Source organism: Staurois parvus, unplaced genomic scaffold (assembly GCF_062004578.1).
Source record: "Staurois parvus isolate SC_StPar_1 unplaced genomic scaffold, SC_StPar_1.0 ptg000525l, whole genome shotgun sequence".
Classification (NCBI taxonomy): domain Eukaryota; kingdom Metazoa; phylum Chordata; class Amphibia; order Anura; family Ranidae; genus Staurois; species Staurois parvus.
Window position 1 is genome coordinate 1,359,759 of NW_028318321.1, and position 14,809 is coordinate 1,374,567.

Below are 14,809 nucleotides of genomic sequence, written 5' to 3' on the forward strand. Positions count from 1 at the left end.
GTTCCATGTGATGGTGTCCACAAATGCACTGCCTTTGTAGTGTGCATTTGGGGTGCCAATAGCAATGTATTGGCACCCACAGCAGATTCCAATGGCAGTGCTTTTTGAATGCGGTGCAGGGAACGCTCATGGAGCATTCCTTTCCCACAACACGGTTTGGTGTGAACCAGCCATCAGACTATGTACTTTTTTTTTGTTTTGATGTACCTGGAATGTATTTAGTTCCTTTAAAATTAAATTTAGTCTGTCTTATCTCAGAAGTTGCTCTGGAAGGTCTTAAATTACATGGCCTGAGATAAAGAGACCACTAGCAGAATAATCTATTGGCCTGTGTGTGATTTGCTTTTATATAAATAAAATATAACAGCAGTTGCCCTCCATTAAAAGGGAAGCTGTAGTCTTCTATATTTTGGATATAGGTTTGAAGCACTACCCCCTTAGGAGTTGAAGAAGAATTGGGTCCCCCTATAGTCCTGCACAGCCAGGCATCACATATTTTCCATTTAGACTTGCATCAGGAGACAGAAAAACAGTCCTTGAGCTCATTTTTGAAGTTTTATTAGGGATGTAGAACTTGGATAGGGTAAGGGGTGTATGGGACGCCCAAGGGAATGGCAACTGAGGACAAACTTCCTGAACTATATTACAAGTCCCAAAATCAGAACTTCTCTTCTTGGAGAGCTCTCCAGCCTCTCCTGGTGTACCACCCCAGATCCCAGATAATTCATCTTCTTTATCCAGCTGTCTGGAGGAATCCCTGAGCAAAGGAATCCTAGCTGCCACGTGAAATGTAACAGTCCTGGGTGTAGAGCTAGTCAGGTTCCCCACCCAAATGCTCTTTCCCCTTTCTGGCCCAGGGGGTGTAGGAGTACTCACTGAGTCTTTCTCCTGTGCTGCTGTTGGGTAAGTGGCTACTACCAGGCCTTTCAGCTGGGCTGCTCTTTCCCTGCCAACAGGTGGTCCTCTCTCTGGGGGCCAGTAAAGTTTATAGCTTCCAGCCTGGGTTCCCTCCCAGGCTCCTGTATCTCAGCCTCACTTCTCCATCTTCCACCCGCACACACTCCTGCTAGTGAGCAGGCTCTAACACTCTTAAGGGTGTCATTGCCCCTTGAAAAGCCTTCTATTGGGGATTGGCCGAGGTCCCTCAAGAGTGCAGCCAACCACTCCTCAGATCCACCCACTGCCTCTAGAGCCTTCTTCCAAAGCTCCAGAGCAGGAGAAATTCCAGAGGGAATGGCCTGCCCCTCTCTGCCCTGACCATAATTTGACCCTGGTCTGGCTATTAGACCTGGGCTGCTGCTCAGCCCCCATCTAACCATTGCAGTCTAGCTCCTCCTAGCTACCTAGGAGGGCATCACATTTCAAATAGGCAAGCCCTATTTAAACAATCTTATAAGTGCGCTGATTTTTGTTTCCTGCTTAGTATTACTTTATGATGATCTTGTCTTACTGATTCACTTGTTTTATTCCAAATTTACCAGGCAGGGCTAGTGTGGTAAAAAAAAAAAAATTTTGTGTGGTCTGTTATTAGGTGAAACATGGACAATACTTATGATTTGTTTTATCACTTAAAGAAATACTAAACCTAAAAACATTTTTTATCTTTAATGCATTGCTTGCATTAAGGTAAAAATGTTCTTAATCTCCCTGTGTGAAGGGGAAGAGATGGCAGAAGAGATCAGCGTTGTTCACAGCTGCATCTCTTCTCCCCTTGCTTCCTCTTGAGACGGGGACTTGAACTGCAGCAGGAGCCATTAGCTCTTGCTGCTGTCAATCAAATGTAGTGAAGAGCAAGTGGGTGGGCGTGGCTAAGTCCCACTGTGTATGTCTATGGAGTGTGGCTCTGTAGACACACAGGTTGGGAGCGTGCATGCAGTGTGTGTACCCATAGGAAACAGCTTGCTATGGGGGACACACAAAGAAGAGGAGGAGCCGAAATTGTGGGCGGGGGACCCGAGAAGAGGCGTATCGGGGCAACTGCACAGAGCAGGTGAGTATAACATGTTTGTTTAAAAAAATGTTCATATAAAATAACACTTTATTGGGATAATTGAACTAAAGTGTGAATTTCAATGACAGAATTACTTGGAGAGCAGGTGTACATATGGTAGTGCCTATACACATGATGCAGTTTAGCACATTCATTTCTTGAGATGGAAAAGAGTTGAAAAGGGCAGACCAGAATCTGCGAAAGTTAACCATAGCAGAGTTTGGAAAGGTGGACCTTATCATGTGGTCATTGTTATTACCAAAGAAATATTTAGCTCTAGTAGGCAGGCAACAGGATGAAAAATGTGTATAGGAAATATTTACATAGTGAAGAGTGAGCAGATGGGGGATCCTGGATTGATGTTATGTGGGAGGAAGACAAGACACCTTCCTGTCATTCTTTCAGAGCGTGCACCACTATTAAACAGGAGATTGATTTTCCATTTAGTTTTATGCTCTGCAGGACTTGTATTTTTAACAAGCACATGGATGGTAAATTAGAACGGTGTGGAATGTCATTTGCTCACTGAAAATATTCATACTGTCAGGAGTTGCAGAGTTTCCCTGTCCTTCCACGTATAAAATCTCGAATTCCAGTTCTGGTATTGTATTACTGCTCATCTTACTGTATACAAAGAGAATTGTTTATCTGCCATCTGACTGTTTGCATGGTCCTTTTACCAGTTCAACACAGCATAAGTGAAAATAAATTGAAATCCTAAGGGGGGGGGGGGGAGTCAATGAGCCTTCCCTTATTCACAGAAATATGTCTGAATGCCCCTTTGAAAGTAAAAGAAAAAACACAAATTTTGGGTTGTCCAGAGAAAAGTAATAGAGGGGAAATCTTCCAATGGGGACACTGGTTCTGGTGACCTGGGGGTCCCATTAGATTCCCTTTATTTGCAGGGATTTATTCTAACTTCTTGTTTTGGCTATGGGACAGGAAGTGAAGGGAAATCTCTGCAATGGCACAAAGATGGCAAAAATAAATGTTTCAGGGGTTATAACCCTCTCTTACTCTGTTCAAAATGGAAAAAAAAGTGTTGCCTATAGTTCTACTTTAATCCTAAGCTAAGCAAGTTTTAAATATTGTAAAGTTTAACTATAGCATTCCAAGAAACCCCAAGAATATTATTGCACAGTTGAGTAGAGTTTAATATTAGAGACCTTTTCAGAGACAGATTGCTCAACTTGCATTCTGAAAGTGAATACTACAAGTACTTTACAAAACTCTGGTTCAGCCACATCTTGAGTATGCCATCCAGTTCTAGTCACCAATCCTGAATAAGGATTTGCTGGAACTAGACAGAGTCCTGAGAACGGCAACAAAACTAATAAGAGGGGCTGGGGTCCTCAGTTATGAGGAACAACTACAAAGATTAACCTTATTGTCCCTGGAGAAGAGATACTCACTCAAGAGGAAATGTGATCACAATATACAAATATCTAAATGGAGATTCCAGCATAGGGGGGATACTATTCAGTCTTTGTCTCTTAGGAAGATATACTGCCTCTCAATGAAGTTGGATGGCAAGTGGTTTAACCTTAAACTCTGTAAGGGGTTTTTACTGTTAGAGCAGTAAGGATATGGAACTCCCTTCCACAGTTGGCAGTAAGGAACATCAATAATTTAAAAAAACCTTTTAGATGTGCTTTCTATGGAATGCAATATACAGGGATATGGGAAATGGTAATGACATAACACACACACACTGAACTGGATGGACTGGTGTCTTTATTCAACCTTAACAACTACAGTGCCTTGAAAAAGTATTCATGCCCCTTGACATTTGGTCATGTTACAACCAAACATGTAAATGGATTTCATTGGGATTTTATGTGATAGACCAACACAAAGTGGCACATAATTGTCAAGTGGAAGGAAAATGATAAATGGTTTTCAAAATTTTACAAATATCTGAAAAGTGTGGCATGCATTTGTATTCAGCCCCCTTTACCCTGATACCCCTAACTAAAATCTAGTGGAACCAATTGCCTTCAGATGTCACGTAATTAGTAAATAGGGTCCACCTGTGTGTAATTTAATCTCAGTATAAATACAGCTGATTTGTGAAGCCCTCAGAGGTTTGGTAGAGAACATTAGTGAACCAACAGCATAATGAAGGCCAAGGAACACACCAGACAGGTGATGTCAGATGATCATCAGCAGGGACCATGGTTGTACAGTTAGGTCCATATATATTTGGACACAGGTACAATTTTCATATTCCAGCTATAGTTATATAATGGATATGGGCTGAAAATGCACACTCTCAGGTTTAATTTGCAAGTATGTACATAATATTGGAGAAAGTATTCCTTTACTGACAATGACTGCCTGAAGTCTGGAACCCATGGACATTACCAAAGACTGGATTTTATCCTTTCTAATGCTTTGCCAGGCTCTAACTGCAGCTGTCTTCTGTTGGTCTTTGTTTGTGGGTCTTTCTGCCTTTTAGTTTTGCCTTCAGCAAGTGAAATTCATGCTCAGTTGGGTTGAGATCAGGTGATTGACTTGATCTTGCAGAATATTACACTTCTTTTCCTTCAAATGCTCCTGGGTTGCTTTTGCAGTGTGTTTTGGATCATTGTCCATATGTACTGTGAAGCGCCGTCCAATCAACTTTGCTGCAGTTGGCTGAATCTGGACTGACAGTATATTTCTAAACGCTGCAGAATTCATCCGGGTGCTTCTGTCTTCTGTCACATCATCAAAAAACACCAATGACCCAGTGCCCCAGGAAGCCATGCATGCCCATGCCATCACACTGCCTCCACTATGTTTTACAGATGGCGTTGTGTGCTTTGGATCATGAGCTGTTCCAAGCCTTCTTCACACTTTTTTCTTCCCCTCATTCTGGTACAGATTAATCTTTGTTTCATCCGTCCAAAGAATGCTTTTCCAGAACTGGTCTGGCTTTTTTAGATGTTTTTTGGCAAAGTCTAATCTGGCTTTTCTATTCAAGCTTATGAATGGTTTGCACCTTGTGATGAACCCTCTATATTTGCTCTCGTGAAGTCTTCTCTTGATTGTAGACTTTGATAATAATACGCCCGCCTCCTGGAGAGTGTCCTTCACTTGTCTGAATGTTGTGAATGGGTTTTTCTTTACCATAGAGAGGATCCTGTGATCATCCACCACTGTTGTCTTCTGTGGATGTCCATGACTTTTTATGTTGGTGAGCTCACCAGTGTGTTCGTCTTTCCTTAGAATGTACCAAACTGTTGATCTGGCCACTCCTAATGTTGCTGCTATCTCTCTGATGGATTTGTTTCAATGGCCTGTTTCACTTGCATGGACTGCTCCTTTGAACACATGATGTAGGTTCACAGCAATAGATTCCAAATGCACATACCAAAATTAGAACCAACGCCATCAGTTCTCCCTCTGATGAAGTGCCATTACACGAAAGGCCTCAGGAGGAACCAGACAGCATGTGACATCACTGCCGCCGGAGCTAGGAGGAAGCCTGGCGGCCATTTTATCTCAGGGTTAGTGATTTAAATATGGATGTTACTATACCCTGCTTGATTTACTGCTATTACAATAAATATTACTGAACCTACTACACTATGGGCACCTGTTTTGTTGCTCCTTCATGGAGCTATTAAGTCTACAGGTTACCCCAGAGACACAAGTGTGACTAGAGGAAAAGGAGCCCTGTACTCAGGCTGAGCACCTAATCCATCCTTAAGGGGACCTCTGGATCCAGCAGATATTTTTGTTATTCCTTACGACTTGATGACTACACCATAGAGGAAAAGTTCACCTGATTATCCTGCCTATCTACAGCTACCTTGAGGGTTTATATCATATGCGCATTATCCATGCGCTTCTGGTGAGTGCGCGCTTTAACTATTGGTTGGAGTCACAAGTCAATCTGCTGCTGATTTTATTCTGGGATTTATATATTTATATATATATATAATTTTTTTTTTTTCATTTGAACTTTATTAGTGGACATTTACTTTATTATATACACACGGGTTGTGTGTTGGCTAATCATTGAGTATTTCATTTACATTCTATTGAATTCTATCTTTTAGCGCTACACCCTTATCTTGCTATTTATATTGAAGGTTTTATATTGGTTCCTTTTGGTGTTTTAGCAGCAGAGAGGAGTGCTCACTATCTTTTTATTATACATTATATAACTATAGCTTGAGTATGTTTTGGTAAATACCTGAAAAAATCTAAAATTGTCCCTGTGTCCAAATATATATGGACCTAACTGTATATTGAGAGCCAGCAGCAGTGAAAAACATTTTGAGGGAAGAACACTATATATATTCTTGGCACAGGGCATCACGGCAGGGAACCCTTAAAAAAGGTTGCAGGTGAGAAAGGGTTAATTAGCGAAATACTTTTTAATATCTCTTGAACCGTTCATCAGGGAGCCCCTGGCTCTGCCAAGCCAAAACTGGAAAGTTTCTTTCTTTGCGCTGACACAGAAAAAGTCTCACTCCCCTTCTTTCAATCACAGTTCTATAGTATAAACGTTAATGGTTGTAGCTGGCAAGCAGGTGTTTGGCCTTAGGTGCAGAAATCTCACTGCTGGAGTCTCACCGTTTTAAATAAATTTGATGGAGAATTCAGCCCGCCAGCCCCAAACTGAAGTACAAATATTGGATAGAATAACTTATGGATGCCATAAAAATACAGGATCCTATTTGCAACATTTGGACCATTGTTTTTAGAATGACATAGTCGACTGCCATAAATGTGTGCAGTTTCCCAACTCTAAGCCCTGTCCGTGAAAGAACACTTGCAGCAGTTTCATGTCTGTTTATTGGGAAGTCATTGCTGGACCCTTTTGAAAATGCTAGTTGCCTGACTGTACCTGACTAAACAATAAATGTGAGAAAAGTGACAGAATTGCTTCTCTATACTCTATATACCAGGTCAGTGACTCAGAAAAAAATTTAAACCAAAGCATCAGCATGTCAGCCAACAAAATAACATTTTCAAAAAGAGAGATCATCTGTTAGTCTCATTTGTTCTTACATGACAGAGTCCCTTTTAGGGAGTTCTGCTATATACTGTGTAGGGTTATCTTGCTATACTGACTTTGTGTGACCAAGAAAACGTTGCGTTGTGTTGTTATGGACACACATGGCTCTGTTTGTCTCCATCTGGAAGAAAAATGTGAACACATGATGTCGTCTGACAAGTTATTCCACTCACAGTGGGACTGTGATTACTAGGTACACTCTCAGTTTGGAGTGCAGTAAAGTATTTGTTTTATGCCAAGACAACCTGTGGTAAAGCAAATTGTTCTCATAGCTCTCATTTGGTTGCATTGATAGAAAACAGAAATAATTTGGGGTAAAATAATATGTTTTTGGCTTCATGCACACTGCAGCCCAAAAAGCTGCTCTTACAGAAGTTTCATCTATTTTGAGCTTTTATTTTTCTCTGCCTGTAAACTCCCCTCTGTGTTAGTCTATGTGTCCATGCACACTATAGGCATATTCAGAGGTTTTAGTAGTAGGGGAGTGTACAGGCAGAAAGAAAAACCAACCTATCACTTGTGTGTTCAGCAGAGGGGCTTTTGAGCATAAAAAATTATCAAAAGTGAAAATGCATGCATTAGTGCATGTTAACACGCATTCCCGCGTTAATACATCCTAATGGCCAGAATTCTGGACAATAGAATGCATTAACACCAGAAGGAACGTAGAGGAAAAAACTTTTGAGCTCCAGAGTGTGCATAAGGCTTAATAGTAATTTTTTTAAGGTTTTTATTTCTTTAAAAGAGAACTCTGGTTGAATTTTTATTAAGGAGCGGGGAAAGATTAGAACTACTGACAGACTTTTGTGACCTGTGTCCCCACAGTCAGGAGTATGATCAATGGGACCAAAACGTGAGGAAAAAAAAATCGCTCCAACATGGCCACACACTGCAATAAGCAGCCTAACATGGATCCTTTTGGTTCACAGGAATGACTGCACTCCGGGTGTTCTAACACATTCAAATGCACTGCCTTTGCAATCTGTTTGCAAGTACCAATGTATTGTTAACAGTACCTCAAATGCAGATCGTGAACACAGTGCATCTGCAGGCACCAAATTGCATAGTACCACAGTACATTCCTGTGCAGGCCCAGTGTGAATCGGCCCTAAGGCTCCATGCACACTAGTGTTTTTTTTAAGCTCCTAGAAGCTATTAGCATTTATGTTCTGCTCCTAGAAGCTAAATAATGCTATCCTTTGTGTCCAGTGCACACTACCTTAGGTAATTAGCATTTTTTGAGCTTCAGTGTCCTGTAGCGAAAAAAAGATTGTAGTGTTTTTTTGGAGCTTTTTTCCAGCAGAAAAAAAAGCTTAATGCTCCTAAACACTACTAAAATGCTTCTAACAGCTTCTTTTCTAGCTTTTTTTAAACGTACTTTAAAAACGCTAATACAATGCTCATGTTCCTAAACGTTTCTAAAACACTACAAAAAAAATGCTATTGCTAGTGTTTTTTCCAGCATTTTTTGAACTTAAAAAAAACACTAGTGTGTATGGAGCCTAAAAAGTAACTTTTTTTTATTTATTTAATTTTTATTAGAAAATATTTTGTTAAGAAAAATCTGTTTCAGTCCATTTCCTAACAATATAATTCACCATATAACTGCTGCACAGGAGAAGCAGATAGAGAACAAACTAAAACAACAAGAAGCAGAAATAAAAAGCGTTGACTACCCTGAACATTAAACTCAGACAAAGTCTAAAGAATATAAATAATATCCCTGCAATGTACAGATATACAATTTGCAACTATACAGTAAGATCAAACATCATTCAGAGAGCTAGAAACCTGCAAATACTGATTTGAATTTTTAAAAGTTCTCCAAGCATCCCAAAAATTGCAATTCAAAGTCTGTCGATTACACTGATAATTCCTTCAGAAACATTAAATGATCTATCTCATTAAACCAAGACATGACAAACAGTGCTAATAATGGCTTCCAATGTGAAGAAACATTGTTCCTTGCTGAGTTTAATAAATGAGGAGTTAAACTATTACAATAGTCTTGATTTGAAACATTAGAGCCATGAAATAAACAGACCCAGGAGTCCAGGGGGATAGCATCACTAGAGATTTTAAATATTACATTTGCTGCTTTAGACCAAAAAGTGCAGTAGGTTCTTCTGTATCACAACCTCTGCAACACTTCAATAATTAAGCTATGGAGATAGATACTATACTTGAGAGGTAACCCCTTAAAAATGATTACAGTGTTTTATATGGGATTCTTTGTCCATTAAAAAAACACTACTATTATTCAAGCCTAGAGAAAACTTATTATTGCTAGTAATAGACATTTATGGTGAATTCTAGCTTTATTTGAGATGCTTATGGCCAATAATGGCCATTAATAGTGAATTATATCCTGACGAGCTAGGATCAGGATTAATGGAGCGTTGTCGGGGCCGTTTGACCTCCATAGAGGCATGAGGCAGGGGTGTCTATTGTCTCTGCTTTTATTTGCTTTGGCAGTGGAACCCCTTGTGATAGCGGTTAGACATCATGCTGATATTTTTGGTTTTAGGCAAGGTATTGGGGAAGACAAGATTAGCCTCTATGCTGATGATACTTTATTATATTTGGGAGATACACAGCGCTCTCTCTGGTTGCTCTTATGGATTTGCTCTGTTCTTTTGGCAGATTCTCAAGCTTTAGAATTAACTGGGACAAGTAAGTTTTGCTTCCACTGGATCCATTGGAGAGGGAGTTACCTTCTACTGTGTCTAAGATTCGGGTTGTTGACTCCTTTAAGTATCTAGGTGTTTTTATTCATCCTGTGGTGTCTAGATATTTGGAGTTGAATTGGGCTCCGCTCCTAACCAAATGTAAACAAAAACCTGCTGGCTGGTGTCGGCTTCTCCTTGGCTGGCTGCTCTAACTTGATTAAAATGACATGGGCCCCTCGATTATTATACATCCTGCATAATTCCCCCACCTGGATATATCAAAAATGTTATAAACAGATTGATGCCTTATTCTGAGAACTAATCTGGAAAAAAAAGTCTCCCTGAATTAAGCTCTCCATGCTTCAGTTAGGATGGGATTCTGGTGGCTTAGCCATTCCCCACGTTAGAATTTATTTTTTGGCTGCCCAGCTGCAGTATTTTTTGGGGTGAGATATACTTGATTTTACAGATCCTATTCAAGCAATATTATTATCCATTAGGTCTGACTACTCTTTGATTTCCCAGGTGCAGGATGCGATGTTCGCTCCCTCCCAATGTTCTCCCACTTTGGATCTATTTCATTAAGTCTGGTCTTCTGTTATTAGGTTGCTGCAATGGGAAGGTTTTCCTGATAGCACCCAGTTGTGGAATAATTCCCACCTTTTGGAGGTTGGTAAGTTGAAGGGTTTTGGGATCTGGCAGGATAAAGGGGTGAGGTATTTGTCCCAATTGTACATTGGCCCGGTTTTAAAGTAATTTCAAGCCCTTCAACTAGAATTTAATATCCCAACGCAGACGTTTTTTCAATATTTGCAGTTGAGACATGCTCTGGCTGCCCAGGCCCATACCTATAAAATAGTGGTGAAAAAAACATCCCATTCTATGGCTGCTTCAACGGGTTGACTCTAAAAAGTGGCTTATCTCTCAGTTATATGGTGCTTTAATGGCGGAAGTACACTCTAGTACATCTATCCCAGCTAGGAGGGATTGAGAGAAAGATTTGGGACCCTTGACAGAGAAATTGTGGGAGCGGGCATTGCAGTCCCTCCCCCTGGTGTCCTTGTTGCCAACAGAGCGCCTTACTCCACTTTTTATACTTCACAGAGTTTACTATATCCTGGCTAAATTGTTTGGCTGTAATCATAGGGATACTGATTTGTGCCCTAGATGTGACAGAGGCCCGGCAGATCTTATTGACATGGTGTGGAGATGTCCGAAACTTCATAGATATTGGCTATATATTGTTTCCCTTATTTCCTCTATTTATCAAATTCCCCTCACTGCGGAGCCTAAGCTATGTCTGCTTAATATGTTTGATTCTAGTATGCCCACTGAACTGATACCTTCTGTTACTAGATTACTTTATATAGCATGAAAATTGATAGCACAGAAATGGATATCCCCTAGCCCACCTTCTGTAATAGAGTGGAAATCTCAACTTAATATTGTTATCTCTAGGAAAAAACTTCTATTTCAACATAGAAATTGTTTTAGAAAATTTGAGGTTGTGTGGGGCCCATGGCTGGCTATCCCTGGTCTGGCTCCACTCCATATGATTGCAAGTCAATTGTTTTATCTATAATTATGTAAGCCCCTTCATAATTGTGTATCTCTAAAATGTGTTGACTGAATTTTCTTTGTTCGGAGTGGGGATGGGTGCAGCTGGAGACACTAGGAAGAAAATATACTTCCTGGTCAACTTGCATTTGTTTATTAATTTGTTGTAAGTCATATATCCACATGATGTGGATTTTTTTCCTGTATGATTACTGTCTTTGTACTACTGTAGTGTGTTGCGCAAATGTTGTGCGTTTGTCTGTGTGTCTGTTGTAAAGAAAAAATGTGTATTTTTACACTAAATAAAAAAAGATCTGAAAAACAATAGTGCATTATAGCACCATTTGGGATGCTTATGGAGATGGTCCCACTGACATAGCATCAACCTTATAGGTGGAAAAATGTAAGGAAAGAGGTAACAATAAACGTTCTGATAGATCTATTCCACTTGGGAATTTTTCCACAGCAACCCATTTTTTTTGTATTATCTGTTAATGTCCAGTCTATAAATCTTGTCAACAAAGCAGCAATGCAGTATCTTCTAAAATCAGGCATAGTCAAGCCACTGTACATCTTTAATTTTAATGATAATGTTCACTGGGAGAAATTGTATAGGCAAAATTTGTATAGGCAGCATCTGATCAAATCAGAATTCTGGGAAGTACATTTTTAAAATATTTATTCTCCCCACCCATGAACAGATTTTCACCAAGGATGGTACATCTTTACTAAACTCTTGTAAGATTGGACTGTAATTCATTTTAAATATGCTTTTAAAGAAAAGAAAGAAAGGAAGGAGGGAGGGAAAGAAAAAGGAAGAAGGAGGAAAACAGGAGATCAAGAGAAAAAGAAAGATGTATAGAAGGAGGGAAAGAAGGAAGGAGAGAAAGAAGGAAGGCAGGAAAGAAAGAAGGAAGGAGGGAAACAGGAGACCGAGAGAGAAAGAGAGATGTATAGGAGGAGGGAAGGAAGGAAAGGGGAAGAAAGAAAATGAGGGGAAGAAAGAAAGCAGAGAAACAGGAGACAGAGAGAGAGAGAAATAGAGATGTATAGAAGGAGAGAAAGAAGGAAGGAGAGGAACAGGAAACAGAGAGAGAGAGAAAGGAGAGAAACAGGAGACAGAGAGAAAGAAAGAGAGAAGTATAAAAAAGAGAGAGAAAAATGAGAGAAACGGGAGACAGAAAGAAAGGTAAGAGAGAAAGAAAGAGGAGAGAAACGGGACAGAGAGAGGAAAAAAAGAAAGAAGTATGAAAAGAAGGAAATAAAGTAAAGTATAAAAAGAAAGAAGTATAAAAAAGAAAGATACAATAAAGAGAGACAGAAAATATTAGAGAAACAGGAGAAAGAGAGAATGAAAGGAGAGAAACGGGAGAAAGAAAGAAAGGAGAGAAACAGGAGACCAAGAGAGAGAGAAAAAAAGAGAGAAGTATAAAAAAAGAAAGAAAGACAGAGGCTGAAAGAAAAAGAAAGGAAAAACAAAAGAAAGAAAGAGAGAAGTAAAGAAATAAATGAAAGAAAGAAGGGGGAGAGAAGACGCAAGGCTGGCAGGGAGTGTGAGCGGGGCAGACACAGGAGGAGAGGGCGGGAGGAGGTAGGGCAGCTTTCTATCTCCTCTCCCAACTGTGGTGGGCAGGGAACTGTTAGCACTGGGGATGGGATATGCTGACAGATCCCCCGCAGTGCTCCAGGGGATGAGGGGGGGGGGGCACGGGGAGGCATACAGGAGCCCAGGACATGCAGAACATAGAGGAACCGAGAAATGCATGGTCCTCTATGTGCTGCCCGGCTGCCTCTCCTGTCCAGGCTGACCCAGTCCACCAGGCAAATGCCTGGTGTGCCCTATGGCCAGTCCAGGCCTGTTCTCAAATATCTCATATTGCCTGCTGCCACTGATAAGGTAAATATGAGCCGAAGGAAGAGGCTTTGGAGGGAGGGAGACTAATAGGAGAAAGAGGAGATGAGATGAGGAGTGCAGTGCAGGCAGAAACTTCATGTGCTGCCCACCGCAAGGGAGAAACAATAGTGATAGTCATTAGTGACTTGTCTGATAAATGTTCCTCCAAGGGCAGTTAACCAGCAGGTGTCTGCCTGCCACTGCAGGGACAAGATACTGTATTTGCCCGATTTAGGCAAAATTGGCAAAATTCTAAAGAAAGCAAATTTGTTGCATATGCCCATTCTTCTTTAAGATTTTAGGATATCAGTTCCATACCATCATATGAAAATTAGTCTTTTAGTTACTGTAAATTTAGATATTTTTTTTTCCCTCAAGCTTCTTTCTCTTTTTAGACTCTATAGGTGGGACATTTCCAGCATCATCTCATCGATGCCATCACAAGCAAAAGCACTGTATGCCGATGCCACAATGTGGCAGACTAGTCATCAGCCCTCTCCTTTTCCATCCCCATGCCAAGGGGTCCCAGATTATGATGGACAACACACAGAAAGCAGTAAAGAGGCAAGCAAGCTTCTGCAACGCTATCACTTTCAGCAACAGGCCGGTGGTTATCCATGAACAAGTCCGCCTTAAAGTAAGTGTGTGTTCAATTTCCCTAAGACTTCCTACATTTACACCTTGATCCTCAAAAACAGATGTGAAATTACACAGCTGCACGTGTCAGTCATGCACCAAGACATACAGAATCATGCAGTTTTTTATTCAATCAGTATCTTGATTCTTTAAAACTCTGTCCAGCTCTGAAAAACTAGTGTACCTGCTCAAATGTTTTTCACATACGGGAAAAAAAATGCACAAATATAACTGAAAAACTTGGTAAGAACAACTTAGCCTGGCTCTGATTGTCTTCCTCATTTCCACCTTATCTAGCAATGTCATTGGGTCATGACATTACTGAGCTTCCAAGTAAATTACATTTGCAGCAAAAATATTTTGACAGCATTCTCTTGTCAGTCCAACCTGGATATTTAATTTTTTTTTTGAATTGGCACAAAGAAAGAAAATACATCAAGACTTTTTTTTACTGCTCATAAAATCTGCAAGAGAGGGGAAAAACTGTGTACACAATTTATTTTTGAGAAACGCCGTACTGTTTGACAGCTCAGTGTTCTGAAACTTCACGCCTGGCTTCCTTCATTTAAATGGAGGGAAAGGTTACGCATCGAACACGACTATCTGGACCCGCCAAAATGACTGCGGCTATAGTCTGTCAAGTCAAATTATATGCAGAATCTTAGTTTTGGCCGCTTATCCTACAAAAATAAACTTAATTTCTAGAGGAGATGCTGTCACTACTTTGCTGTATATGATACAGCAGAACATTTGACATTTTAAATACACAATGGAAAGATTTTCAATGTTCTTTTGCCTTTACATTATAACTTATAGAAGCATTCTGTAATACTTTCTGGGAAAAAAAATGAAACTATTTAAGCTTTAAAGTGAACCTATGAGGAAAGGCATGTAGAAGATGCCATCGCTGATGTATTTTTAAAACTGCTTGTTTAGGGTTGTCATCCTGATACTGATTTCACTACCTAGTGAACTGATGCCCAGCAATTATACTGATGGTGACATTTGAAGTCTGACTATCTGGCTATTTGTTCTGGATCATTGAATCGCTA

At 40.2% G+C, this 14,809-nt stretch overlaps 1 protein-coding gene across 2 annotated transcripts in view; it reads left to right on the forward strand.

Moving 5' to 3' along the window:
• Positions 1–14,809, forward strand: part of NEURL1 (neuralized E3 ubiquitin protein ligase 1) — a 311,929-nt gene that overhangs the window by 247,946 nt on the left and 49,174 nt on the right. For both annotated transcript variants that reach the window (XM_089690257.1, XM_089690258.1), the window contains exon 2: positions 13,517–13,758. In XM_089690257.1, coding sequence (XP_089546383.1) covers positions 13,517–13,758 — 242 coding nt within the window. The remainder of the gene's footprint in view (positions 1–13,516; positions 13,759–14,809) is intronic.